Source organism: Micropterus salmoides, unplaced genomic scaffold (genome assembly GCF_014851395.1).
Source record: "Micropterus salmoides isolate LMB-PRFRI ecotype aquatic unplaced genomic scaffold, ASM1485139v1 Ms_hic_scaffold_12, whole genome shotgun sequence".
NCBI classification, from domain to species: domain Eukaryota; kingdom Metazoa; phylum Chordata; class Actinopteri; order Centrarchiformes; family Centrarchidae; genus Micropterus; species Micropterus salmoides.
This window is the reverse complement of record NW_024040263.1, coordinates 26597386-26624558: the sequence shown is the minus strand read 5'-3', so window position 1 is coordinate 26624558 and position 27173 is coordinate 26597386. Positions and strand designations below refer to the sequence as shown.

The 27173-nt window shown below is 42.5% G+C and overlaps 1 protein-coding gene across 2 annotated transcripts; it reads right to left on the bottom strand.

Moving 5' to 3' along the window:
• Positions 1-1191: 1191 nt before the first annotated feature.
• On the bottom strand, positions 1192-26147 carry rnf38 (ring finger protein 38). Of its 2 annotated transcripts, none has more exons than XM_038714318.1 (13): positions 25996-26147; positions 24255-24951; positions 13805-13866; positions 8569-8771; positions 6752-7121; positions 6478-6639; positions 5997-6167; positions 4888-5073; positions 4651-4754; positions 4462-4546; positions 4097-4218; positions 3866-3965; positions 1192-3706 (listed from the first exon to the last, which is right to left on the bottom strand). In XM_038714318.1, exons 2-13 carry the CDS (start codon positions 24844-24846, stop codon positions 3644-3646), a joined length of 2220 nt encoding a protein of 739 aa, XP_038570246.1. In that variant the 5' UTR covers positions 24847-24951; positions 25996-26147; the 3' UTR covers positions 1192-3643. The 2 variants fall into 2 exon arrangements, with proteins under 2 accessions (XP_038570246.1, XP_038570247.1); XM_038714319.1 differs by having other exon boundaries at positions 24255-25866; positions 25996-26110.
• Between the last annotated feature and the right edge of the window lie 1026 nt (positions 26148-27173).

The window sequence follows — 27173 nt, the reverse complement described above, 5'->3', positions numbered from 1 at the left end:
CTAATTGCCTATAATTTCCACCTGTTGTCTATTCCATTTGCACAACAGCATATGAAATTGATTGTCAATCAGTGTTGCTTCCTAAGTAGAGAGTTTGATTTCCCAGAAGTCTGATTGACTTGGAGTTACGTTCACTTTATTTTTTTGAGCAGTGTATATTCCTTTGCCCTTGTGCAATGTTTGCAACTGTAACACAGAATTTCCCTCCGGGGATCAATAAAGTATTTCTGATTCGGATTCTTGCACCATGTAAATAAATGTCACTCGGGTCATGTGAGCAGGTGCAACTCAAGGAGTATTAAATTTTTCAATTCAATTTTATTTATATAGCGCCAAATCACAACAACAGTTATCTCACAGCGCTTTTCATAAAAGAGCAGGTCTAGACCGTACTCTGTGATGTTATTTACAGAAGCCCAAAAAATTCCCACCAAGAGCAAGCACTAGACGACAGAGAGAGAGAGAGAGAGAGAGAGAGAGCGCCTACATAATATACACACAGCGGTACAGACAGTAAAGGTGATGTTGCTATAGACCGAATGAAAAATGGTACAGATATTTACAGTAATGTTTATGATAATAATCGTAATGTTAATATTATAACAACAATAGGACTAGTAACAATAGTTGTTGTAGCAGAGGGTGTTGAGCAGGAACACGGGGCAGCAGGTGACCCGCAACCACAGATCCAGACTCCACAGCTCCAGAGCCAGAAACACCTGCAGGAAGTGATAGGAGAGAGGAGAGGGACGAGAAAGCACAAGACTACCGGAAAGGGGAGAAGTTGTGTTAGTAACATGCAATAATGGGATGAGGTTGCATACAGAGGGAGAAAGTAGAGGAGAGAGGAGCTCAGTGCATCATGGGAAATCCCCCGGCAGTCTAGGCCTATAGCAGCATAACTAAGGGATGGTTCAGGACTCACCTGAACCAGCCCTAACTATAAGCTTTATCAAAGAGGAAAGTCTTAAGCCTACTCTTAAATGTGGAGATGGTGTCTGCCTCCTGAACCCAAACTGGTTCCAGTATGTCTCTTGGATTACAGAACTACACTGCCACCAAGAGGACTGTCCCAAAAACACAACTTCTGTCTTGTGGGCCTCAGTGGAGAAGGAATTCAACAAAATTACATTTTTAAAAGCTGAAAGAAAGGAAACGAGGAGTTGAGGAAAGAATAACTGGAAAACAATGTTGTAGAAGAGGATGTTATACATTTATTATTGAACCAGGGGTAAGGGATTTAAAAAAATCATTGCACTACTTAATAAAGTAATACTAGTAATAACTCTCATACAAAATGTACAAATGTTAAAAATTTCATCATCATCATAATAACAGGCCTTCAAATGATTTTGGTTACAGATATACATAATGAAACTACTATGACACCATTTTAATGACAGCTTCATAGAGTTAGGAAGAGGACAATATTCAAACAACCCAACAACTTGCATGGAAAAGATTAACAAAATGAACTGATAAGCACTAATCATACTGGTTGTGCCATTTTCTGAAAGACATAAATAGTGGGACTGAGGTAATTGCTAGTGTACCAAGCAAAAAAACAAAACAATCCTAAGACACAAACATGGATGCATACAGTCACAGATAACCTTTGATCCTAAAAAAAAAAAAAAAAAATGACAAAATGTGATTTCCCTCCATTGCCATGGATATTACAAAACGTTATACACTGAAGAAGAGTTGTAAAATGATCTTCCTGGACACTGGTGTGCATTTACTGGAAATCAAAACTCAGGTTTGAACAAATGTATTGGTCTGATGACACTAGATGAACACAAGCTGTACCTGGAGAAAATGAAGCTTTAGAAAAAGAATCTCAGCTGTAAGACACTGCAGGTGCCTGGCTGGACTTTCCAAGCCAAACGTCTATCCAGACAATCTCTCTAAGGCCTATGACAGGCTGCCATCTCAGCACAAAACACCAATTGTGATAAATAGTGATAAATTACATTAGAATACCTATTTTGTCCATGAAACATCCGAGTTCCACCATTGCATGCTGTCACAGGCCTTACAGAGATCAAGTATTATTAAGAAACATAGCCCCAAAACCTCTGGGCATACACAGATGTGCAGTGAGAAGAATATAAAAGAAACTGATATTTGGGAAACTGTAGGTACAGGAAATTGATGTAGAGAACATGCATGTTTTTAATGCATTCAAACGTTTGTTCTTACATCAGTGGTTTATTCAGAATGAAAAGTGTGCAGGTCTTAAATCTACATATTAAAGTGCTCAAGTGTCAAACCCATCGTCTGGTGAAACCGTAAATTTAGTTGCAGACTTTTAAATCTCTTCAAACTTGTTCCTTGTCCATGATAGAGAAAATGTTGCATCTGTATTTACCAACACTTACAGAAAGCTGCTTGGGTACCAAGACAGATACACAGTTATAGACACGTTTTCACAGGCCTCATTCCCATGTGAAAGCTAGTAAGAGCATGTATGAATGTTTTGGTGATGATTTTAATATATGTTTTGCATCCACCGTGTCGCATCTGTAAGATCCAGCTGTATTCACATAATGCGCCCTGGGGGAGAGCTTAGTGGATATCGAGAAAGATGAATAGACCTGATCGGTCTTTCAAAAGTCTCCAGCCTTTACTACGAACAGTGCAGATGGGCCAACATGGAGTGATGGAGTCAAACTTGTAGAGCTTGTAGAGAGGGGGGAAAAAGAAACATGACAAAAAAGCATTGCCAACTTCCCTGGAGGAGTTCTTTATCCTACACTATGATTTTTAACTTTGTTTTCTAAAATCTTGGCTGCAAAGGTCTCAAGCTACCTTCAGCCCCCAGTGAGTCTAAATCCATGTGGATTTGATTTGGGGGGGAATGGGTGGATCTATGCACTTTATCACATGAACTCACACACACCCCCCCAGAGAAAACAAAGTCTATTTTTTACTGTTCCAAAGTAGCTCACTCTTTGACACACAGTGTACAGTATCTTTGCCTTTACCCCCTACAGACTGCTCTCACGCCGAGGAATGCAAGAACACACATACATAAGTTAAAAAGACTGATACTGCCCACCGGCAATTATAATGCATCTAGTAAAAATGACAGCCTCTGCAAGCCAAGATGTGAATGCTTAATTATAACCATAATAACAATGAGATTAACATAAAATTGTTAGACTGCCAATTCTCCATAAATGTTTGTTAGTACAACTATACAGACGTTTTCCAAAGAAGTCTCTTTCTCTGTCCATCACCTTGAAGACTGAACAGGTCGCATCAGTTTGGAAGGGCTCATAATGAGTTTAAGACAGTACACATATCTATGTCCACCTGCACATGACACTGTATGTGTTTCAAAGGCCATTCATAGGAACCATGAGCAGAAGGCAGAGAAGTAGGGGTGTAGTAGTTCAAAACAGAAGGCCCAGGAAGTCCAGCAACAAAGTGAGCTTGAGTCAGTAGAAAGTTGCTGATTCCAGGTGAGAATTACTGTTAAGTGTCCTGGGGGATATAGAGTGAAGAAAGAAGGAGCACTGGTCCCAGATATGTGGCAGAACATGTGAGTGCAGGAGTACGACAGAAGTAGAGAAGTTCACTGATTTGTTGGTGCATCCAAAAGGGAGTCAGGGATTGTGTGGGTATGGACTTTGTGAGGTCACTCAGAATCCCGCTGGACCTCAGAGGCGTCGGCTCGACAGATAGGACAGGTTCGGTTAGCCTGGAAGGAACACAAAATGAGGAGATGAGGGTTAAGTGGGTAAAAAGATCGATACTAGTAGATTTTTAAAAACAGCAATATTTTGAGGCAAAAATCCTTTTCCTGCAATGTAATCGCAGCAATTTACAGCTATCCAAATGGCTGAATGTCATTACTCACCTTAAGCCACTTGTCTACACACTTGGCGTGGAATTCGTGATTACAGGGCAAGACCCTTAGGAGCTGGCGAGACTCGAAGTCACACATACATACCACACACCTATAAGACAAAACAAGGTTGGTACCATTTAAAACAGTGTCTTGTACTAATTCCACCTCAAACCTGCAGTCAACCACAAGCAAGATTCCTCACACCGTGTACATTTTTAAAAAATCCAGAAAGGTACTCACAGTGTTTGCTCAGACTGATGGTTGTTGGGGTTGAACCTGTATGATGGAAGCTGTTCTATATCTGCCTTAGTTAGACCACGGGGCTTAGCCTCTCCTAGACGTTCTGCGAGGTTCAACAGGGCCTGAAGGTTTCACACAAAAAGGCAACGTTTAGATGACAAAGATCACCATGGAAACAGAGTACAAGAAACTGGCTGTATTAATCAACTGTTAAAGTTTTGTGGAAACTGACATGAAGCGACCGGATGTCATAGAAACGCTTTAATGCGTGTACCATTTTAAAAAAAATAAATAAAAAAAAAATAAAATCCTAATGTGTGTCATGTCATCACATTATTCTTGGCGCAACAATGTGTTTGTCCTACCTCATAGTTCTCCACCTCTCCTTCGTCCACATCCAGCTCTAGACTGATAGTGGGGGCCACATTTGGGGGCACAGGAAGCATGGACCTATAGGAGGTTGAAGACGAAGTAAGCAAAGTTTAGTAGAGTGCATTTGTGTCTCAATTCTATTGCAAATTTACCTGTACAGTACAAAGTTAAAAAACACCTACAGGAAGTAAGGCAGGAAGCTGGGGTGATAGGGTGACGGGGGTACAGCCTGCTGAGAGCGGTAACGCCGACTTGTGAATCGGCGAGGCATAAAGTGAGGATAGGGCTGTGAAAGAAGGGACAAAGAGAAAAAAAAATAAAAAAATCTATTTATTCCACCACAGGTAAAAGCAGAATTTTACTATAACCATATATTATAATCCAAACAGATGATTATGATATGTAATGACTGTACTCACCACTGTAAAGAGCTCCTGTGACAGAGGGTCATGGTGCGAGAGGAACTGGAGTGGTGTGGAGGGCGGCAGGGTGGAGGGAGGCTGGTGGTGATGGTGGTGGTGGTGATGGTGGGCGTAGCTAAAGCCTCCACCCACAGAAAGCTGCTCTCCCAGAAGCTCAACCTCATTTTCAATCCTCTGTAAGGGCTGCGGGGGGAAAAAAAAAGAAGAAAACCACAGTGTGTTATCAATCATGACAAATGCATCACGGGTGTTACGGTGGCACAGCAACTGGGCCAAAGTGTAGCAGCTTTGTAGGACACTTGAGGAAAATCAGGACAGTAAGATATGTTTGGTGGCTTTATTTTTGTTATTGGTTTAATGGAGCGATTAAAGTTGTATGTTGCATTTACTATGATAAGAGTAATTGCAAATGATATGAAAGACGTATTGTCTACATTGTGATGACCCATATGGAATTTAGTGTCCTCATAACATATTTCAACAAAAAAATATATATATATATTTTGTGACTTAATAGAAAGAGGTAATTACTGTTAATTTCACTAAGGTAGCACCGTCAGATAAGGTTTGAAATGTTTAAATAGACTGTTATGCAGCCTTTACAACCAGGAAAAAAACATCCATATCTTGTGATGGATAATATAATAATACGTATGGAATATGTATATACGCACAGGAAACATAATCCCAGAGAGATTAAAACAATTAACTCTATGAATTCTATCATTTGAAAGTGCATGATACAGTGTAGATGTCCCAACAGATACTCTAAACTGTTTAAGTAGTTTTGTCTACAAGAAATCACCTTTTTGAATGTTTTTGCTTGTGTCCACTGAATGTGCAACCAAGTTGCTCCCTTGGGCATAAAGTTAACTGACTATTTAAATCAGTTAAATTATATGACACCTATGTTAGGTGACTAGAAAAAAAACAAAATCGAATAATGGTTAATAATTAGCTAGTACTGACTGTCTGTGAAGTTGCAGATAGATAGACAGACAGACACAAACATTAATGACTTCCATGCCAAAGTCCTCGTGTTGTCATTATTTTTGGCACAGAATGATCTAAGTTAATATAGACAAATACATAAATCATTCACATACCGATCGAGGCTGTTGCGTCTGGAAAGGCAGGAACTGTCCGGGTGTGGGGAGGTGGGTTGGGTGATGAGAGAGGTGGGGTGGATGGGGAAGCAGGAACTGAGGGTCACTTGATAGCAGTGAGGGAAAGGCATAGGGCACCGGCAAATGTTGCATTGAACATGCCTGTAGCATCTGGGAAAGAGTGAATAAGAAAAGAGAGAAAGGAAAAAAAGACGAGAGAAAAGTTTTAACTGCATGTACTTTCACTGTGATTGTAGTGTGCCACATGTTGCCACAAGGTGGCAGCCACGACCTGGAAGATTAAGAAGCCCTTTCACAGAGGGAAATCTGCAGGTCTTTGCTACTTTTTTCCCCACTTGAGCACTTTGCTTTTCGTTTGGTTGAGCCACAGGAGAGGCTCTACAGCAAAAAGAGTGCGTTTTTTAATTAACAAACCAACCCACACATTCCTACAAACTGCACACTGCTGTGTTCTTCTCACCGGGTGGTAGTGCTGTCCAGTGCTGAAGACCATGCTGCAGGCGGGGACTTGTTGTGAGGAACAGGTAGGGGGAAGGTGCTGGCCGCTACACAAAGGCGCTGCAAGACCGTGTGGAGGCACTGGGGTCACTGTGTAGGAGACTGGTACACTCCCCTGCTGCAGCTGAGGAGAAAACACACCACAGTTAACATGCAGTCTCTCTCTCTCTCTCTCTCTCTCTCTCTCACACGTACACACAGCGGTCTCACGCATAGAGAGTATTTTGCAGACTCACCTGTTCATGCAAGTCCATGACCATGGCTCCTTGCTGCTGTTGCGTCACATGATGCTGTTGTTGCTGATGATGGTGGTGGTGGTGAGCAGCAGGATGCAGTAGTCGTGGGGACAAGGTGGGGGGGTGAAAAGCTCGGGGGTCCTCCAGACCTGCCCCTCCCCCTCCAGCTGGGGGAGGCTGACCATAGGCGCTAGGTGTGTGTGTTGGGTATGTCGGGTGTGTGGAGGGATGGAGGTTGCGGTGGTAGTTTTCATCCTGGAGCTCTGATGGCGACAGGCGAGGTGTGGGGCCCTGGGTGGAGGAGTGTTGATGGGGAGGCAAGTGACGGGTAGGTCTGGAGAGTCGACCGCGCTGTCTCCTTGCTGGCGGGCTGGAGGTGAAAGCAGAGGGTTAAGTTTTACATTTGGGACCTTGAGGTTTATTTGTCCCTGCCCCCCAACCAGTAGAGGTGGTGGAAAAAAAATAAAAAATAAAATCAATTCTTAGATACATTGCGATGCGGACGTGGAAGATTCTGACTCGAATAACAAATGTCAAAAAAAAATCTATTATTTAAATGTTAATTGATAACGTAATGTTGACGGAACACAAAAAGGTGGAACGGACTGTCTGTGGGGTGCACATTACAGAGACCAGTGTTCCTCCTGTATTCGGCACACCACCGCTGTAGAATGAATAACCACTCTACTTAAATGTCAGGCTGAGCGAATGAGAGAGAGCGAGCAGCAGAACATGACATGATGGTAAGTTACAGTCTGGTAGTAAATGTGCAGTGTAGATCAGTGTGTCCGTTAATAATAGGTTCCCCAACTGCTGGAAAAGTGAAGGTGGTTAGCGCTAGCAAACATCTCCCCTGGACAGCAGGTTTTTTGGCTGTTACGTAAAGCTAGCTAAATCGAGTACCAAAATCAGCCAACAATTGACTGTGACATTACAACCCAAACTCACGGCCCAACCGGGCGGAGAACAAATGCGCATGTATACATTTACAGCTGAGGATTGCGGATTACTTTTGATAGCCTTCAACTCAACAATCAATCATGATTTCAGTTAAATGCTAAAGTTGCTGTTACCTTGTCTGTGGTCCTCTTCGTGGACTGGATGATAGAACGAGTGCTTTCTGATTAGATGCAGTCATGCTGTTACAGTAGGCGATGTAAGTTTCGTTTTACAGCGGACAAACTGTAACATTACAGAGTTTTTTTCTTTTTACTTGAAATAATCCTGTACTTTGGACACTTTCTTCTTCATCCCTAGCCATTTTCTCTCTTCCTCCACTTTGCAACCAGCGGCATCATAATCACGTCATGTTCACACAGCGTAAGCGTGACGTGCAACAGTAATAAATGTCCGTGCGAAACAGTGTGCTATATAGTTATATGGATTAAATGAAGCATCGACTCAAAGAGTTTGTGTCAGTGCTTTAGTAATTGAATTAATTGATGAATCGTTTCAACTAATTATTTTTCTAATCAGCTAATTATATTTCAGTTTTCAGAAGAGTCTGACATCTGGTTATTAAAGAAATGAGGGACCATGGAGATGAGGTCAATAAAGAAAATTAGGGAGGCAAACTAGTCCTCTTAAGCTAATTAGGAGAAGTTCCTTTTGGATTTTAGTGCTCAAATTAAATGCTTAGTAATTATCCAGAGATCCTGTGTATAATAAAAGATTATGCATCAAGATGTATCGATAATCGTTTTATATTCAAATCGCAGCCCTCTGAATCGTAATCGTATCGAATCGTGAGACGCCAAAAGATTCCCGCCCCTACCACACAGTGGATCTAAGTTGTAGAAATCAACAAGCCACCTTACCTGCGTCTGTGCCGAGCAGGAGTGAGGCATCTCTCCTGGTGGTAGTGTGTGTGGGGGTGAGGTTGTCTCCGACTTGGGGGTCCTGACTCCCAGGGGCGGATGGGGGGAGATGGGGTGGATGGTGGGGGGGCAGATGAGGTTAGCTGTTCCAGGACAGACTGGCTGGACAGCCTCTGGCGCTTTGGACTGGGGCTTTCCTCACTCTGCGGAGGGAGGGGTGGAAAACGGAAGATGGGAAAGACGAAAGAAAAGAGTGGGAGAGAGGACGGGTATTGTAGTTAGTGACCCATAGAACTTGTATCAAATCAATTTCACCGTGTTTTACAGTCTCTCTGACCTATGGTCCATACCACTACGTAGACACTAAGTTCCTTTGTGACTCATGGTATTTCCTGTATGATCCAGAGTGTGTGTATGTGCCTATATGCAATTGTGTGCATATGTGTGTGAAAGCATATTACACCACCAGCGCTTTGAGGCCCTGAGGGTTCAGTCACTTCCTCTTGGAGTGAGGAAATGCAAAACGCAAGACAAGCACTCACAGGCCCTTGTGCAAATCTTAACAAACACGCCCTCAACTGGATAGCTTGACAAATACTTTCACATGGAGAGGGGAAAAAAAAGAAAACAACAAGAGACATAGTTGAGCATTTAGTCAGCCAGGTTTAAACTGACTAAGGAGTGTTTCAATCCCCATCAACTCATCTGTGAGTCATGTCGCTTACAGTCAAATAGTGACTCTCACATTTGGCACTTGGTGAGGCAAGAAGCTCATGTGTCACTTCTTAGTCATTCTCCCTTACGTGGACCTTAGCTGTGCTCTGAAGAACACAGTTCTTTAAAAGAGACACCACACACACAGTTACCGTCTCAACAATTTTTACCTGATCCCTGCTTGCACCGCCCCTCTTCGTGGGAGAGACACATTGTTAAAGTGTGATAAAAATGACTCAGCGGCTGTGACTTTTAACACACACACACACACACACACACACACACACACACACACAGCTCAGCAACCTTGAGAGCAGTGTGATAGCTAACAGGAAACAGCTGGAGAACAGGCTGGAGAAACACACAGTTATGGAAACGCCTGCAGACATGCGCAAATTCACATTCACACATGGGCAGCTGCCACTGTTTGAGTTCTACAGCCTATAAAAGAACAATACCTTCAGAAGCTCTTTGGAGGCTGACTCTGCTGTTGTAACCCTGAACAAATGTATTTTGACTGTAGGGCCACACACACTGTACACTCATGGCTCTATCGCTCACTAGCACTGAATGTGACCCGAGCTTGACCTGCTTATGGGAAAGGCACAATAACAATGACTTCAATTGACCAGAGCGGACTATATGATAGGAGAGGGCTGGAAAGAAGGAAGGGCAACGGAAGAAAAGGAAGTAGAGATCGAATAAGTGCACAAGACAGGCAGAGATGAAAGAGAGGTAAGGATTGGTAGAGCCCCAGGGAGCACCAGACCCTAAATGTCAGAACAAATTTAGGTCATAACAAGGGTTACACACCATGATTCTGAGTGTGCCCCTCTGTGTCTGCCTGTATTTTTATCTGCCGGTTAAATTACCATGCCTGAGCATTTGTGTCTAAGGCGACTGGCGCATCAGCATGCCTGTCCCACCCCTTCGAAGCTGTATTATATATGTTAACGCTCCTCTACCAGCCCTTTCCAGAATTTAAAGTACATTTTTTGTTCTCCCTTTCCTTTTGGAAGTAATAGTAAAATTTTTGCCCACTTTTGACTTGTGTGGTGGTGAAGGGGTTGGAATGACCCAAATATTTTCAAAAAGCCAATTTCAATAAATACACAATTGTTTCCCATTCATTCCCGTAAGTCAGTCTTTAATCAATTGGTCTATTGTTAAGGTTGAACAATTCTGATAGTCAAGGCTGTTACTAACTTACTTTTAGAAAGCAAACTTTCTTCAAAAATATGAAAACTTGTCAAACAAGGGTACCCATTAAAACCCATCTTGAGAAACACATAAATAGACATACTACCCTTATGTTATCTGAATAAACTGATGCTAGCTATCAAAGACATAAAATGTGCCGCTTCCACAGTGAAAAAGAGAAATCCTTGACATGTGGGAGGAGTCCTTCATTGCTTGGAAATTTTTAAAAAAGCCAATATTGTTTGGGATACTATTAATACCAAGAGTGAAGCAAAGAACTCTCAAGAAGGCCACTTAACTTTAGTCAGAGACAAAATACTTCATCAGATTCAAGTTAATTTTATTTATTTGTTTAATTTTCCACAACACAATAAAAAAAAAACTCCAATTCCATTTCAGAAGACTTGTGTATCATATTCAAAAAAAATATGATACACAGGATTTGTTGTGCACAGGCGTCATTTGTTAAAAAAATAAAAAGTTTTCTATGGGTTATTTTTTACGATGAAGTAATATGGAAAACACACTATGCCCATTTCTACACGAGATGGAGGGCACTGGTGATCCACCCCCACCAACAAACCTCTGTTCCTTTCAAAAACAAACCCCTCTCTTCCAACCAGACACCCTATAACCTCTCTACCAGCCGCGCCCCAGCACCAACACCCTAGGGACATCTACTGTGCCCATTTTCATATTTAAGCCAGCCTCTTTTACCCCAATCCTGACATATTCCCTCCGTACATACAACACTCCCTACCCCCCTCCCAATGAGATAAGCTGAACCCCTCTATAGTCCCCTCTTTCTCTACCGCCCTTGTTCCTCTGTCTGGCCTGTCCGAGACCCCGGCCTGAAATCTGAGGGGACAAGACAAGAAGTTGTTAAGCAGGGGACACCCCCCCCCCCCACTCTCCTTTGTCTGACACCACTCCCCTCCCACTAACGCGGGTAGACAGGCCCATCAAACTTTCATACTAATGGGCAATAGTCTGCATGTGTTAAGCCAGAGAGAGTGTGTGTGTGTGTGTGTGTGTGTGAGAGTGTGTGTGTGTGTGTGGACAACAATGTGCACAACAAGCACTCTGTTAAAACATAAGGCATATTGTACACACACACACACACACACACACACACACACACACACACACACCCCATGTTTCCTCTAAAGCCTGAAAAATAAGAGGGGGGAGGGGACAAAAAAAACAACAAAAAAAACCCCCACACACGCCGACTTTCAGAGGCCCAAAACACACATCGACAGACGAATAGTGACTCCCAGCACTGCCCAGAAACATTGTGAACTGCGCTGTGGCTGATATTACAGCACATTCTGCAGTGCTCACACTGTATAGAACACACACACACACACACACACACACACACCCCCCCCCCACACACACACCAGGCAGGGCAGAGAAGCACGAGTACAGACACACCCTACCACGTTCTATTTCACTATGTCCATGTTTGGAATATGTACGCATCCACTTCTGTGTGTCCACGCAAGTGGATGCGTACATATCGCTTTACTGTCACTGCTGAGAACCAAAATAAAGACAGGTCAACAGGGTGCACACACACACACACACACACTTTAGAAATACCACTGAGCTGAGGTTCCTCTTTTCCAGCATTCAGGGCTTAGAAATTGTGTATGAATGTGCACACAGAGCAAATATGGTCATTTGCTTTTACAGATTCATTAATATTTGTAGACATGCTTCCACTAACACTCAAACACTTCTCCCTCCCCCACTTATTCCCCCCCCCCCCCCAACAAGATTTCAAAGCCCATTTTGTTTCCTCTGCCACTGTTCCTCCCTTCCTCCCTCCTTCCCCTCACTCCAACCAAGTACCACAGCTGGAGGTGAAATCATTAGCAATACCCCCTCCCTTCCCTTTCTCCCTCCAAGCTTTCTGCAACACCTTCCTCAGCATCCTGCATCCCTTCTTCTCCTCCTTCACTGTTTTTTACTTCATCTGCCTGCTTTTTCCACAGGCCTTCACTTGTGATGAAGTACACCTATATACTCTGGTGGGTTTTAAATTATACTTGAACTACCCAAGTATGTTTTTTACAATATTGCCAGCATTGACATGGCAGTCTTGCTGAAATTACCAGCAATATCTTGTTGAAAATATACATACAGTTTCCAATGTGAATTTAAGTTTATAGTGAATGAAGAATAAGCACCCTCAATGGAAAAGGAAAACTTTACGATTAGTGCAGACATACAGATGAGGGGTGCATGGCTGTATCATCCAGTTATCAGCTGATAAACAGTCCTTTCAGTGAAATTAAAGAAAAACACAGTGGAGCAATGTGAACAACGATCCCATAAGGAATGTGCTTAAAAAAAACAAAACAAACAAGCACACTTTACATTTCTCATCCTTGTGGGGAATACTTGCCACAGGCTTATGCTGCTGAATGCGCTCTACACTTGCATGACGCGTACCGTAAACATACTTCAGCATTTGTGAAACATAAAGCAGAGTTGTGATTTGCAAACTGTGCTGTGCTTGAGTTTCTTAAAGTGGTACTACAGTCAAAAGTGTATACACAACAAACGAGGGGGCGACATTGTGAACATCAGCAAGTGTTTCTCTGAGCTAAAGTTGAAATTACTGAAAAAGACCGACTTTGGGTTTTTCACTAGTTATTTCAGCCCAAATTCCCTTTTATTCATTTGTTGGGTTTATGGTAAAACAGATGAATGTGAATACATTTCATGAAAATAAATCTCAATTTTACTTTATTGCTTTGAAGTTGTTTAAGATTCCCCCCCCAATGACAAAATTCTAAACAAGTGCAAATAATGCGAGGATCAGACTGTATTTGCACATCTATAGAACCAATTGGAAAGCAGCACTGAACAGCTGTGGTTCATACTGGTGCGTCTGTGGTAGACGTGTACTTCTAAAGAATGTTTTTAAATGTATTTTTTTTTTTTAAGGGATACTCCAAATGAATGAAAGTGAGGGTTACAAGAGTCCAAGAGAGAAATACATTCAATCATTTTACTGGCTACAACACAGCCTCCAACTCACTAATGATTTCACAGGGGGATCATGACACTCACCCACTGCACTCTGTATATAAGTCGTACACACTCACACACACACACACACACACACACACACGTTCCATGTATGCGTGTCAGACCATCACCCAGAGTCAGCAGAGAGAAGATGTCATTTAATACTGAGTCATAGATGATCATCTTATTCAGGCTGCACAACAGTGAGCAACTTAAAAACACGCCTACATTTCTGAAGTTGCTATGAACGTCAGCACTTAAAAAAAGATGTGTGGCTTACCTTATCACTCTCCTCTCCATATGCATGATCTGGGTGGCAGTGGTAGGACCCGCCGGAGGCTCCTAGACAGAGAAGGTAAAGGCAGAATATAACACAAGGTCATGCAGTGAGACATGTGCCTAAAGCTGTAAGCGTGTTGAGCGTGACAACATTTGATCGCCCTTACAGCCATTAAAATTTCTGTTTTGTTTTAGGTATAATGGCAACCAACTCATTAAGTCATCTTTCTACACTTTACTGTATGTACAGACAAGCACAGATCCTTACTCAAAGTCTGGTCATGCTCTGCATGAGTTTTAATGTACTCACACATGCTACTGTCTTAATTACTATTGTATTGTGTATTATTTTACAATACAATATGCAAATACGTGTTGGTAATACCCATTGTTGAAATTGATAGCACCATTATACGCAGGCACTGTGGGGAGACCCCTGTTTTTCTACATACAGTAAATTTAATCCTGTTGTTGTTATTGTTCCTGTGCAACCTGGATTTAATACACAACAGCAAAAAACAATGACAACATGTTTGTGAGAAGGAGTGCTGACCGTGTGTACAGCACAAAAGTGACTGGAACCCATATGGTATACCCTTGTCTCAGATCAGAGGCAGTAGATGTAGGTGCGCGCACACACACACACACACACACACACACACACAAAATAAAACACAGTAATCCTGGATTAGAGAAGCTTTCTGATGATACCGCCGCTTGCATCACAGCTAAGACTTTTACTCCTTTGTTTTTCCACAATCCTTTCATCTTTTTGTCTTTTCTATTTATTTTGGGATTTGTTTTTCCCTTTTTTATCCATGGGCACGTCTTTAGCTGGGGACGTCCTCACCACAGATGGTGGCAGTGGTATACACACCAAGGGTAAGCACTCCCAAGGGCACGCCAGACAAGGCTACCTTTACGATAGAGATGAAGAAAGCAAAAGTAGAAGGGATAGATGCAAAAAAGCCTTTTAAAAAGAGCATTTTTCACCTCTCGGCTGTTTGTTTGTGGGACTTTCACTGCTCACAACCTCCCTCTTTGAAGAAAAGCTGTGATTGACAACAAAGAAGAGGGGAAGAGAAAATAGAAGCAGGCAGAGTGAGGTTTTCACAACTGAATTCCTCAATCCTTAAAAAAAAGCATTTTATACTCCAATCCCTAGAGCAGGCATAATAAATGGATTGAAAAGGTGGAGGTAAGTAAAGCTTATATTAGTGAAGTGAAAACCGGCTAAAAGGCTATTTTTCACGGAGATGATTTGGGACCTAGTACCGGTGAATCATTCGCGGGACTCACCGGCTACATAGCTCTCTTCTGTAGGACACTCATTCAATGACCACAATAGGAAAAAATCCCTTCCTCCATCCCTGAATATCGTCTCACTTGCACATTGTCAGAGTCCGGTAAATTGAGTCAGAGACGAGTCATTCAGTTAGAGTCACTCTACAGAGCACAATGCAGACGCTACAGAACAGGTTTAAATGTTTCGATAAAGTCATATCCACTATCGGACTAACAGACTACACACAGCACAGTACACACAGTTTAGTCTCTACACTCAAGGAAAGTTGAATAGTAGGATGATAGATTGAATATGAAGTTTCTTCTCCTACATCTAGGAAGTTTTAGAAAATGCTGATATGGGTGATTTAATAAATATAAATGTTGACCTGTTACTATGAAAGACTTTCTCAGTAAGAGTTCATATACAGCACGAGGTCTTGTACACACACACACACACACACAGTCTAATTCTGTTTTCTTAACAGAAAAAAGCCAAAGCTGGACCTTGAGACAGCAGCACAGCTCAAGAAGCAGAACAGACACAGTGCATCACAGCACTGAGACCTGAAGACAAGAACCAGAGCAGGATTGTTTGCAGAAATACACTGCGACCAGTAGCTCAGCAGAATAAAAGAGAATTTGGGGCTTTAATTAAATAAAACCCTAATTGTCAATTTGAAACAATTTTTTTTTTTTTTGGTGAAAAAGATGGACGTAAAAGTCCATGATCTTGATTGTTCCATGTAAAGCATGCAGGTGCCTGAAGAAGAAAACAGGATGTCTTGGAAAGGGGGTGAAAGACAAGGGCAGAACAAAAGTGATGGGAGGTGAGGATGAAGAGCGAGCATAGGAAAGAAGCGGTCGAGGAAGAAGGTAAAGTACAGAAGCCGTACAGAAGGAGTGCACAAGGGTGGAAATGCACATCAAAGAGTAGGAACAGTGAGGAGTAAAGGGAGATGGGAAAAGATAAAGAGTGGTGGAAAAAAACCCAAGGAAGATGACTGGAGGGGGAGAGAGCAGTAGAGGGTGAGGGAGCAGGCAGGGAGGGGGTTGTGGCTTCCCCTCTTGACTGCTATTGATTTTCTGTAAGCCTCAGAGTGCATCAGCTATTTCTATCCATTTCCTCCACCTCTCCCTCCCTTTCTCACCCCCCCCCCCCGCACTCAGCTAAGACACCCTGCTCACACACCCTCCTCCTCCTCACACTCTCCATCACTTCATCACCATCCCTCCATGCCACCGATCTATTTTTCTATGTGCTGGCCTGTCTCTCTCTCCCTTATACTCCTGCTGCTTTATCTCATAGCATCCACATTTCCTTGCTTTCCCTATCGCACCGTCTCTGCCAGTGATCTACGTAACACTCTCTCTTGCAGTCTCTCTTTACCAAAGTACCTCTTCCTTTCTCATGTCAAAGCAGAAAAAAAAAAACAACAACACAGAAGTAAGTGGGTGAACAGAAAGGCTGGCTGGATAGATAAGATGATAGATAAGTGACAGGCTTACTTAAATCACCAGCTCAACAGTTACAAATGGGAAAATCGAAAAAACCTTGTTGACTGCTGCAGGACTTGTACCAGTTTACCTAACATATACACAAAGTAAAGGCAGTTTTAGCTGAGCATATGTGTAATGCAAAACGCACACACCTCTCACATCACCCCGCCTCCTGAACACATGCCACAGCACACTTCACACCCTCGCTCAAAGCAGTGTCAAGCAACAAGCTGGCATACAGTCTTAAAATAGGCGGGCATGCAACGCCTGCCCAGCCATTACCTGCCCAACGCTGCTTTTATATGGGAATGCTTCTGCCTCTCGCCCACTTCATTGTTCTATCTATTTATTGTTCTCTCCTTCCTCGTTATCTTTCTTATCATCTTCCTTTCTGTTCCCTTGCTGCTGCAGTCTTTGAGGTTGCTTCTCCACCCTGCACTTCTTCTCAAGTCACAAAACTGCTTCTACAAGATACTTGATCATGAAGTTACTTGTATAGTTGGCAGTACTGCTTTGGTCACAGGGAGAATGAACTGAAAAACAAAGAAACAAGCCCAGTATATGAAGTATATGAAATAAAATAATTGAGGCGCAACTGCATGTCCTTCCTTGATCAACAAATCACAGCTGGCAATTTCACACAGCACTGCAAATACATATGATGTGATGTTGAAATTTTGAAGGTGAGCATGGTATTTAATATCACGAGCCTGTGTGAGGTACAGCTACCCAGAAACCCTTTGTGTGCATCCCTTCACGTGGACATTTATATAACGTTTGCTGAAGCATGTTTTGGTTTTAACCCTTCTGCACAGCCCACACAGGCTGTTTGACCTGAGGTTTCATTATGGGGTTTATTATGTTATTATTAACAGCCTTTGAAAGAGCCAATACTGGTCATCAAATTGATGTCATTAGGATCAGCTGATTTGCTCATCACTTAGATTTTAAGAGACCCTGCAAAAAGATTTGCTTTGAGTAATAGTCCACTAGAAGGCAGTTTTCACATTCATTTGCTGAACATGAAAGTTTGTCTCTCACCTTAGATCTGAGTTTAAGAGGTATGTGTACAAGGATAATTTTGTGACATCATAACTACATTGGAAAATCAATAATAATCAAGTATGCAAACTGAAACCAATGCACGGAGAATGGACTTTTCAGTGAACATTGAGAAATATTTGCATATTCTTAGAATCAGGGGGTCCTGAATATATTCCTCCACTCGTGTTAAAGACCCTGTGTGTGGAGGATCGCAAAATTTCTCTTTGAGATTCACAGCAAAGTATCACAGACGTCTTTTGCGACTCCTAAAATGAACCCATTGCAACCTGTTGTGATATTTTTGGTCACAAAACAGAGGCTGTGCAGCAGGAGACGGTTGTTGATCCTAACACACTGGCTCACACTGAAGGCATACAAAACACTTGTACATCAAAAAAATTGTCCTTCAAAATTTTTTAATTTAGAAAAGAACTTTTACAAGTAGCTTATAGCATGGTATCCAGGCGCAATACACACAAGCATATCAATGAAAATACCTGCGGGACTGCATTGTGATTCACATACAGTTTTACTTCCAATAACAGCTCTAGAGTTTATAGCCTATTAGTAGATTAGAGCATTCCTGCTGGTTGATTTCATTTGTTTATGTCATCTACCTTTGCCATCTTCTTTTGTCAACTTCTTCTTAGCACAGGAAAAGAAAAAGGGTTGTACAGTGACATCAGTCTGTATGGATGCATGTGTTTCTGACAGTCCTGTTACAGCTCCCAGCCCACCCAGGCAGCAACTAAAGGCGTGTGCTCACAGACACAGTGAGTAGAGGGCCATAAACATGCACCAAGCTAACCACTCCTTCACACTCCTCACTCTCTCATCTGTCCTCACTGTCTCCCTCTCCTCCTTAGCCCCCAAAGGAAGATAGAAACCAGTTGAGTGTAGTGCTGAGAAAGTAATAATTCTCTTCTTCCATTATAAATCTAGATACTATCACCACAAACTTAACCATCAAACTCATTGGAACTACATTTTGAGGAGCTAAATGGAAATGTAGGCTACTTGTTCTGTGTCTTTGGGGCAACCAATGCACAATTTATAAACCCAGGATCAATGTCGGTATAGAAACTACCAAATAATGCACGCCAACATATTGATGCTTGTTGACAAATTTTGATTTCTTGTAGGGGTGTGACAATAAAATCGATACAGCAATATATTGGGCATTTTTCCATGATACTGTATCGATATTCCAGCCCATCATACCGATACATAATATTAATTTTATTTTTTTTATTTTTTTAAATAGCGCTTTGACGGTTAGCTCAATGCTAACATATAATGGGAATCTCTATTAACGTGCTAAAGGACATTAGCGGTTGAATTTGCATTTTATGTGCCCTTGTGTGATAATTTTTCATAGTTGCTCTGTAGTTTTATTTTTACAGACTGAGTAGAATTGCGCTGCTTTCTAACAGTTTGGATTTGCAGCAAATAAGTAGTCAACTTTTTCACGGGCATTTTGTATTAATAGTTAAATATTGTGACGCATCACTTTGTTGTCAAGCGATATATCGACTATCGCAGAATTGCTGTATCGTGACATTATCGTTATCGTGAGCCATGTATCGTATCGTGTGGTACGCTGCGATTCCCACCCCTAATTTCTTGGGTGAAACTAAATCTCTTTACATTCTGTGAATGTCCAGTAAAAACAGGAATATAGCTCCACCCAAAATATAAGTATTAAATACTCAACCCCTATAGACTTGAAAGGTGGCGGATATTTGGCATATTTGCAGAAAAAATAAAAAATAAAAATAGATAAACAAAGAAACATGTCATAGAAATATCTTACTGTAACTTCAACACATTCCTGCTTCGTGTTTGCATTCAAACACAGAATTGTTAACTCGTTACACTCACTACACATTTCCATCCTTAGTCTGACATTGCCTAAACTCAACCAGTCTAACCAATCACTACCACCTGAATCTAACGTCATTTTAAGCTGATGCGTAGCAATGCCTACTGGTTTTCCTAGGGTTTTAAGAGTGGAGCAGAATGAAGTTAAAACAAACTACGTTGTCGGGTGATATTATTATTATTATATGATATTATATAAAGTAAATTTGCAGCACATATTTCTTGTCTATGGCAGTCACTATTGTTTTAATTACTCCTCCTTGGTTCCTGTTGCCAACGGCAATAGTCACCCTGTTGCTCCGTCACACAGCGCTCATTGGATACTCGCTTCTTCAGAGGAACCGCCGTTTCATGTCATGATGCCAAACCACATTTAGTCAACTCGGTGGAGTTGAGTGTTGCCCCCTACTCTGCCTAAATTGGCTTATCCAAACAATAAACCCATCCTAATCCCAACTCTAACCACCGGAGGCAATGCCTACTAACCAATCAGAGAGACTTGTCGAAACTCTGGCCAGAAAACATTTTGCGTGTACAAAACAACCAAACTTCTTTACTACCTCACATGAACATCTACACAGACTTGCAGTGGGGTATCGGGGCCTTGCATAACAGTTACGACAGAGGTAGAATAGGACAACAAGAGGAGGAAATAGGGAAGGACATAGACCGGGGTTAACCTATGTTGAAATGCCAAGCAAAAGCTAAAGAAGCTGACAAACTGTTGAGACACAGTACTGCTACAAAAGCAACTGGAGGTTATAATGCAAGAGTGAGAGACCAAGACATGGTAAAATTGTTGGTATTCAAGGCTGATGAGAACAGACTCATCTTTAAGTTGGAAACGTGATGAAAGGGTTCAACAGCAGTATCACAGACACTAATAATACAAAAGGTAATATGAAGTTTCCAGTTCAGGCAGTGAGAAGGAACAAATCCAGCTTCCCCGAAGACATACGCATTCTGAACTACAAACCACTGGACTTTGAAACCACGGATTTGCACACATGACACAACCAAGCCACATCCGCTGGACATTCCTAGTTATATCAACAGGGATAGGAGGCTAACACGCAAACAGCAGGAGTAAACAACCCCTCCCTCCCTCCTCAACTCATTCAACATTCATTCATGCCTTTCTCACACATGCCTTTACCTACGCTCACAAATTTACTGCCTCTGGTCCTCTGTTTCAACAATCTATCCTCCCCTCTACTGTGCCTCAACTTGCTCCCAACCAATCATTTTCATCTTTCTCTTTCCAGAGACAGTATCCACGCCTCCTCCCAGGTTGCACACTCAGCAGCTGCCTGTGAAGCATGCTTCCTCCCTGTGCTTTGCTTACAATAATACTCATGACACCTCGTGTCAGCCCTATTCCATGAAATGTGTTCAAATCCTCCCTTTGCTGTTTCTTCTGTGCTCTCGTCTAATCATCTTTCCTTCCTCATCCTCTCTCTGCATCTGACCTTCCTAAAGCTCTATATGCACTATAATTCCTCCCTACGTTACTTCCTATAGTTGCCTAATCCAACCCACAACTTCTTTTAAAAAAAAGTGACTCTCCTCTCCCTCCCAGTTCAGTGCTTGCACTCTCACTGGCCTCCCTCTTCTACCCTCTCTATATTGACCTTACTTAAGGCTTTTAGTGACCTCTGGCATTCTCCCTCCCATTCCCTCCAAGTAGTACATGTTTTCCCCCCCTCAAACCAGATCAGGGCCAAACCTTGGATTTAAAGCTAATTTGAAGTCATTGGCCTCCACCCCAGGATCTTCTCTTGCTGACCAGAGCAACTGTTTGTTGTTTATTTGGAGTTTGTTGTTTATTTGGAGTGACAGAGTAGCAGACTTGGTCAGTCAAATCGAAAGAGTTTCTCTCCAAACCAAAGGGGGTTGCCCGGGCGACAAGACAAAGGAAAGTAAGAGGAGAAAAAAAAAAAAAAAAAAAAGACAGAGTGCATGTTTCCACTTCTGTTGCAGACCAAGGGATGGAGAGGATAGGAGTGGAGTGGAGAGGTAAAGGTAGAGTGGCAGGAGTGTCTGCCCCTCTGCTGCTTTGGGCAGTCCATTAAAACGATCCCTCCATTAGACAAATGTGGGGGAGGAGGCCAGAGAAAATGGACTGCAGGGGTACGGAAAAGGTTGACTGATCCAAAGGGGAGGGAGAAATTAATGTGACTAAGAGAGGACAGGCTGTGACAGAGGTGGGCTGGAATCAGGATAGGATATCAACGGCTACAGAGGATGTTTTTATCCACTTGGCCCAATCTGGCAGTGCAGTTTAAGTATTTGGTGAGCACTTTTGCTGAGCTACATTTTCTATGCTTCCCTTTTGCACCTCAAGCACCATGGGTCCTCAGGAGTCTTTTTACCTCGTAACAGATCATTTCCCAACATGGTAAGCAAAGTCACGTAAATGGTACATGAGATGGAACATAAAGAAAAACAGGAAACCAAAAATGTGAGCACTACAAACTGTATAAAACAAACATGAATGAACAAAGCACAATGGGGGAAAAGGAGGGGGAAAAGATATAAGACTACAAGGAGCAGAGAGAGGGGGGATTGAAGAGTGCAGGATATCATTAGCTTTCATGCCCAACGCAGGTGACTAGAACAGGAAGAATGGACTAAGTATCTCTCCCTCTCTCACACACTCTCCCAACAAACAGGACCCTTATGGGAATGGAAACAGGGTCTAATAAAAAGGTGTATAGTTTTGGGAAAGGTCCAGCTAACCAGCTGCTTCACTTGTGTAAGAGAATAGTCAAGCATAAATTAGCCCAAGGCTTCTTCTGGCTAAGTTAACTATGTAAGTAGCATTCAAAAATGAAACAAATGCTATTTTATTTCAAAACAAAGCAACAGCTTTACTTTGGAAGCACTTCAAAGCTACTAAATGAAGCATATCCTTTGGTTTTGCACGTTTGCTACAGCCTGTATTCTTTCCAAATTACTGTTCTTTTGTGAGCAGTGCATTTCAGGTCTAACTGAAATTAATCCAGGTAATGATGGAGAGTCTATAGAATTTCTAGCCAGTGTCTACTCCTCTAGGTCGAAATCCATTTGGATGGAAATACAATACAGTCATTCTATCCATTGATTTGTGCTATCCTACATGTCATAGCTGAGCTTCGATGACAGAGTATGGGTCGTAGGTCGCAGCAGACCGATAAACTCTGACGATGACTGTTCACCTTCTGTGGTGATGCAGTGGAAGAACACAGTTTTGTGCTTTTTTTCATACAAATCAAATTAATTTCCCATTCAACCCTGGGCCTTATGCTGTTGGTCTGAGAGGAATGACAGGGTTATTAGTCTTTCAAGAGCATGTCAAGTTATCCCAACATGTAGAACCAGTATGCATAGTCAGTCTGCTCAGGGTCAAAGCATTCACTGGAAGGTTTTAGATAAACAACTACAAAAGAAAGTCCTCTTAAACTCATCCTTTCATTTAGACTTTCCATTTTGATTGTCAATAATTATAATAAAAATAAATAAATTTTAAAAAACACAGTCACGTGATTTATACATAAGGAAATTTAGAAATAGATAAAATCTCTCTTTAAGCCTTTCAATTTGTTTCAGGGAAAAATGCCACACACACACACACACTATATTCCCCAAAGCACCACATGAGACAACTACCAACCATGCATTTTCCTAACCGGAGAAGCCTGTTAGGTGTGTTGGAAGAAAAGCTTTCCCATAGCCTTGCTGAATGTGAAACTCTAGCTGTGCTGTTTCTATGTTGTGTGGTTCACTGCACTGCATTCGCTGTGTGAGAGTGCCCTCACATGTATCTTACACCCAGCACCAGTCCATACACACACTTGCTAAGTTTTGCTTTACAGTGAAGCACAAAAATCAAAGTATGGCTTATCCAGTTCCTAAAGACGGTATGTCTGCTATTATAGAGAGCATGGCCATTCTCTTTCATTTAACATGACATCCTATTTTGTAATTTAGCTGATTCTCTTGTCCAAAAGTACTACCTGTGGTGAGGATTTACTGTGCTATGATTTTAGTATGTGAATGAGACAATAAACCTGCATCTTCACCAATGTGTGCCACCTATCCACTGAGCTATACAATGCCATACTAAAACATGAGCATGAGTGCCAATTCTTTCTTACTTCTTGTCCATATCTTCTCATTTGCAGTCCACAAAGCCAAACCCCTGGCTTATCTAGCCATCATTTATACTTGACGTACCTGTGTGAGAGTCTTTGAAAAATGAACTAATTTAGACAAAAGATTAGCCAGTAGCCTACACACTGTAGGGCTTGTAACCTAGCTACATAAATATGTGTGTAGTTGACTAAAAGTAGACTTACCACAGTGCCTTGAGAAACACAGGTAACTAACTATGCACAGCAGTTCAATAAGCTTGAGTCTACCCCAGTCCATGCCACAAACTGCTGTTTCTCATTCACCTTCTGTATGTGCTCACTGTGCACCACATCCACACTGCAGCTCTGTGGCAAGCACAGAAAACACCCCCATCTAATTAGAATACAAAAAATGTGTTCACACATGCACAGACACTTTGTCATGCCATCCCCAGGACAGGCGCTCTAAAAACCTCCCCAGTGTATTAAACACCCCGACTTCTATCACTTTAACTTGGCGCTTATGTAAAGACAAAAGTCTACTAAATCGTGTGATTCTTCTACCGTTCTTGGTCGAGGGTACACCACCACATACACAGCCAGTGACAATAACAAAGTGGGGACATTTACCTGCCGCCGGTATGCGGTGCGCTCCGGGAACCGAAGACAGCCTCTGGATGCCGGGGGAGACGTTACTTCCTGGGGCTCGCGGCTGGTTCTCCGGGTGGTTGCCGTGAGCTCCAAGTGGTGCGCAACCGGTACCGTGCTGCTGCTGCTGCTGTGGATGTAGTTGCTGCTGCTGATGGTGGTGGTGATTAGATCCCATGACACCGCTGCCGGTAATTCCGTTACCATTCCCACCACCGTACTGTTGGTAATATCCAGACCGTGAACGCGATCGAGTCCTTGGGGGCTCCATGGCCATTTGGTGGGGGTGAAAAGGGTGGAAGAGAAAAGAGGAGGACGCGGCTGGGGACTGCGGCGGAGAGCCGTTGATGGACCCGGGCTGTACAAAGCCCCTAGCGCCGTTCTGGCTGTAACTATAGCCCACGAGTCCTCTGCCCCCCTCCGCGCCCCCGTACTCTGTTCGCTCCGCCGACTCCGCCGCCCCCGCCTCGTCGAATAAATCAGCCCCTTTAGGGACAGGCTCCGGGGTGGAGGGCAGCCGGGGGCAAACTCTAGGCTCCTGAGTCGGTGGCTGTCCAGCGGCTGCGATTGGCATTTCCTTTCGGGGGATTTCCTCTGTTTCTTTTTTTTTTTTTTTTCCTTCTCCCTTCTGCGTTTTCCCACTGGTTTCCTCTCACAGAAGAAGCCTTTTAGTCCGTCACTGTTTTAAAATACAAAGTTGGATAGTGGCTAACAGTTAAACTGAGCAGCTGGACACTATTTTGTTAGGCTGCAAATTAAAGCATTCACCAGATCATACAGGTTACACAAACGCCCAACGTTAACCACCTCTGCTCCTTTTGACAAGCATGGTGTGTGCTGTAACTTTGAGGTCGCTACTTCCCTCAAGTTTGTCAAAGTAACGTTAGCTATGAAACACGGCGTGATTCCCCAAACTGGTTCAACAACTACACAACGTTGTCTGTTCGAGATATCATCGAGGTCTCGTGTTTTTAATGACACACAACTGTGGCCAGGGGGTCGGTAAGTTACCGTAGGTAAATTAAAATGAAGCTACTTCCCACATGATTGTAAACGTTACCTCTCGCGGTGGCTCTCCGGCGACGTTTAGTTCAAAACAACCCGAGCACCGAGTAAGACCACGGTTAGCTCACAGGAGGCTAACAGAGTGGGGGGGCATGCTAACGTTAGTGCGCATGGCATACTGTGATAAACGGGTTATTACGCTTATTCTAATCGCACAACAACCGTGTTCGCATATCCGGTCGCTTTCTCATAACCGTATGTATCCCCAGAACTGAGTTTAAAGCGACTTTGCCCACTTTAACAATCATTTAAACTTATTTAGCCTGTCTGCGTAATGTCACTCGTTAGCTTGGCAAGCCAAACCAACCCCTCCTTCTCCACAGAACACAGAAAAAATCTCGTAGCTAGCCACCCACGCCTCGAATCCCTTTAAATGTCTTGGTTAATACTAACTCAAGGAAAGGGCTTTAACAAACTTACTCTGGGTATTTTCATTTGAGTTAGGGAGACCCGGTAATATTTCCCAACTGGAAAGGGGCAAACAAGCAAAGCGCACAGAGAAAGATAAAAAAAAAAAAAAGTGGTCAACCTAAAATTACAAAGAAAGAACCACGGCTAAAATTAACACGATCTTAAGGAATGACCCCGCCTCTGAGTCTGCCACAGAAACGCGGTCTAATTTCCCAGCTCAGAGTAGTTTTTATTTACAACAACTTACCTTCAATGTGCTCTCCTCGACTGTACTCCTGACTCGGATCTGTCGATAATATGGTGAGCTCTGCGTGTGAGTGTATGTGAATGTGTGTGTATGCGCCCTGTGTTCGCTTGGTGTCAGCGTGAAATGTGACAGACCGTCAACGCTTAAGTCGGATTTCACCAGGCCTGCCCAATCGATACCGGAAAACAGAAAGCGTCTGTAGTTGTTTCGAGCATACACACCTTCCCCACTCATTCACAGAGAACAAAGGAACACTAAACAATATTTAAAAGTGTTCAATATGATTTATTTTCAGTCGCTTTACGTCAGAACCACAAGTTCACTGGTAATTTGAAGGCGTTGGAGATCGGTAATCGATTATGTGCCCTGTTAAATCAGAAGCTGTGGATAGCAGAGAGGCAGGCAAAAGGGGGGCTTTAAATTATTTATTTACAAATACCAAGCCTACCCATTGCAGCTGTTTCCTCTAGACCCGAAAGTTCGCTTTAAAAAATAAGTCTTTGCTGTGTTTGCTAAAGTTGCATTACATTTTAAGGGGGCTAGGAAACAAGACAGGACGATAGAAAGAAAATAATGAGTTACAAACAGTAAATAAAATTGGTTTATTTTGCCCAAGTCTGAAATAAATTAGTCAAATTAAATCTTTACCATCAAGGCGAGTCAGGTTGTGTGGCCTTCAGACTAATAGAATAGGTTTGTTTGTGTGTCTTCACCCCTACATAAACCAACTGAGCTCCTTATTTTCTTACAATAGGCAATTTCTCGTATTTATCCAGTGATTGGTGAAGCTAGAGAGAGCATAACACTTTTCTATGAAAACATGTAAGGGCTGTTGTGCCAAAGGTCAAGGATAGGGCCTGTATATGAAACATTTCCAACATAAACTGGTGTAAATAACGTGTGGTGTTGATATTCCACGTATCCTATGTGGGTGTGTGAGGGGTGTGATAGATGGCATGTGAAGGGAAGCATGCATATGATGTCTGTCTGTCCTCTCTCTCTCTCTCTCACACACACACACACACACACACACACACACACACACACCTAAACCCATCCCAGTCCATCTCACCTTCCATACCCTATTCCCTTGGTCTTGTTCTCTCATTTCACACACACTCAATCCCAACCCATCAACACCACTCCTAATACACACATACATCCAACACACACACACA

Excerpts from the sequence above, each read along its gene's own strand:
- rnf38 (XM_038714318.1), bottom strand. The coding sequence starts at position 24,846 with ATGCCAATCGCAGCCGCTGGACAGCCACCGACTCAGGAGCCTAGAGTT. Across the intron at positions 8,772-13,804 it reads ATGGAGAGGAGAGTGATAAG|AGTGAGGAAAGCCCCAGTCC; the intron begins GTAAGCCACACA and ends CTCCCTCCGCAG. Across the intron at positions 5,074-5,996 it reads AGACGCAACAGCCTCGATCG|CCCTTACAGAGGATTGAAAA; the intron begins GTATGTGAATGA and ends TTCCCCCCGCAG.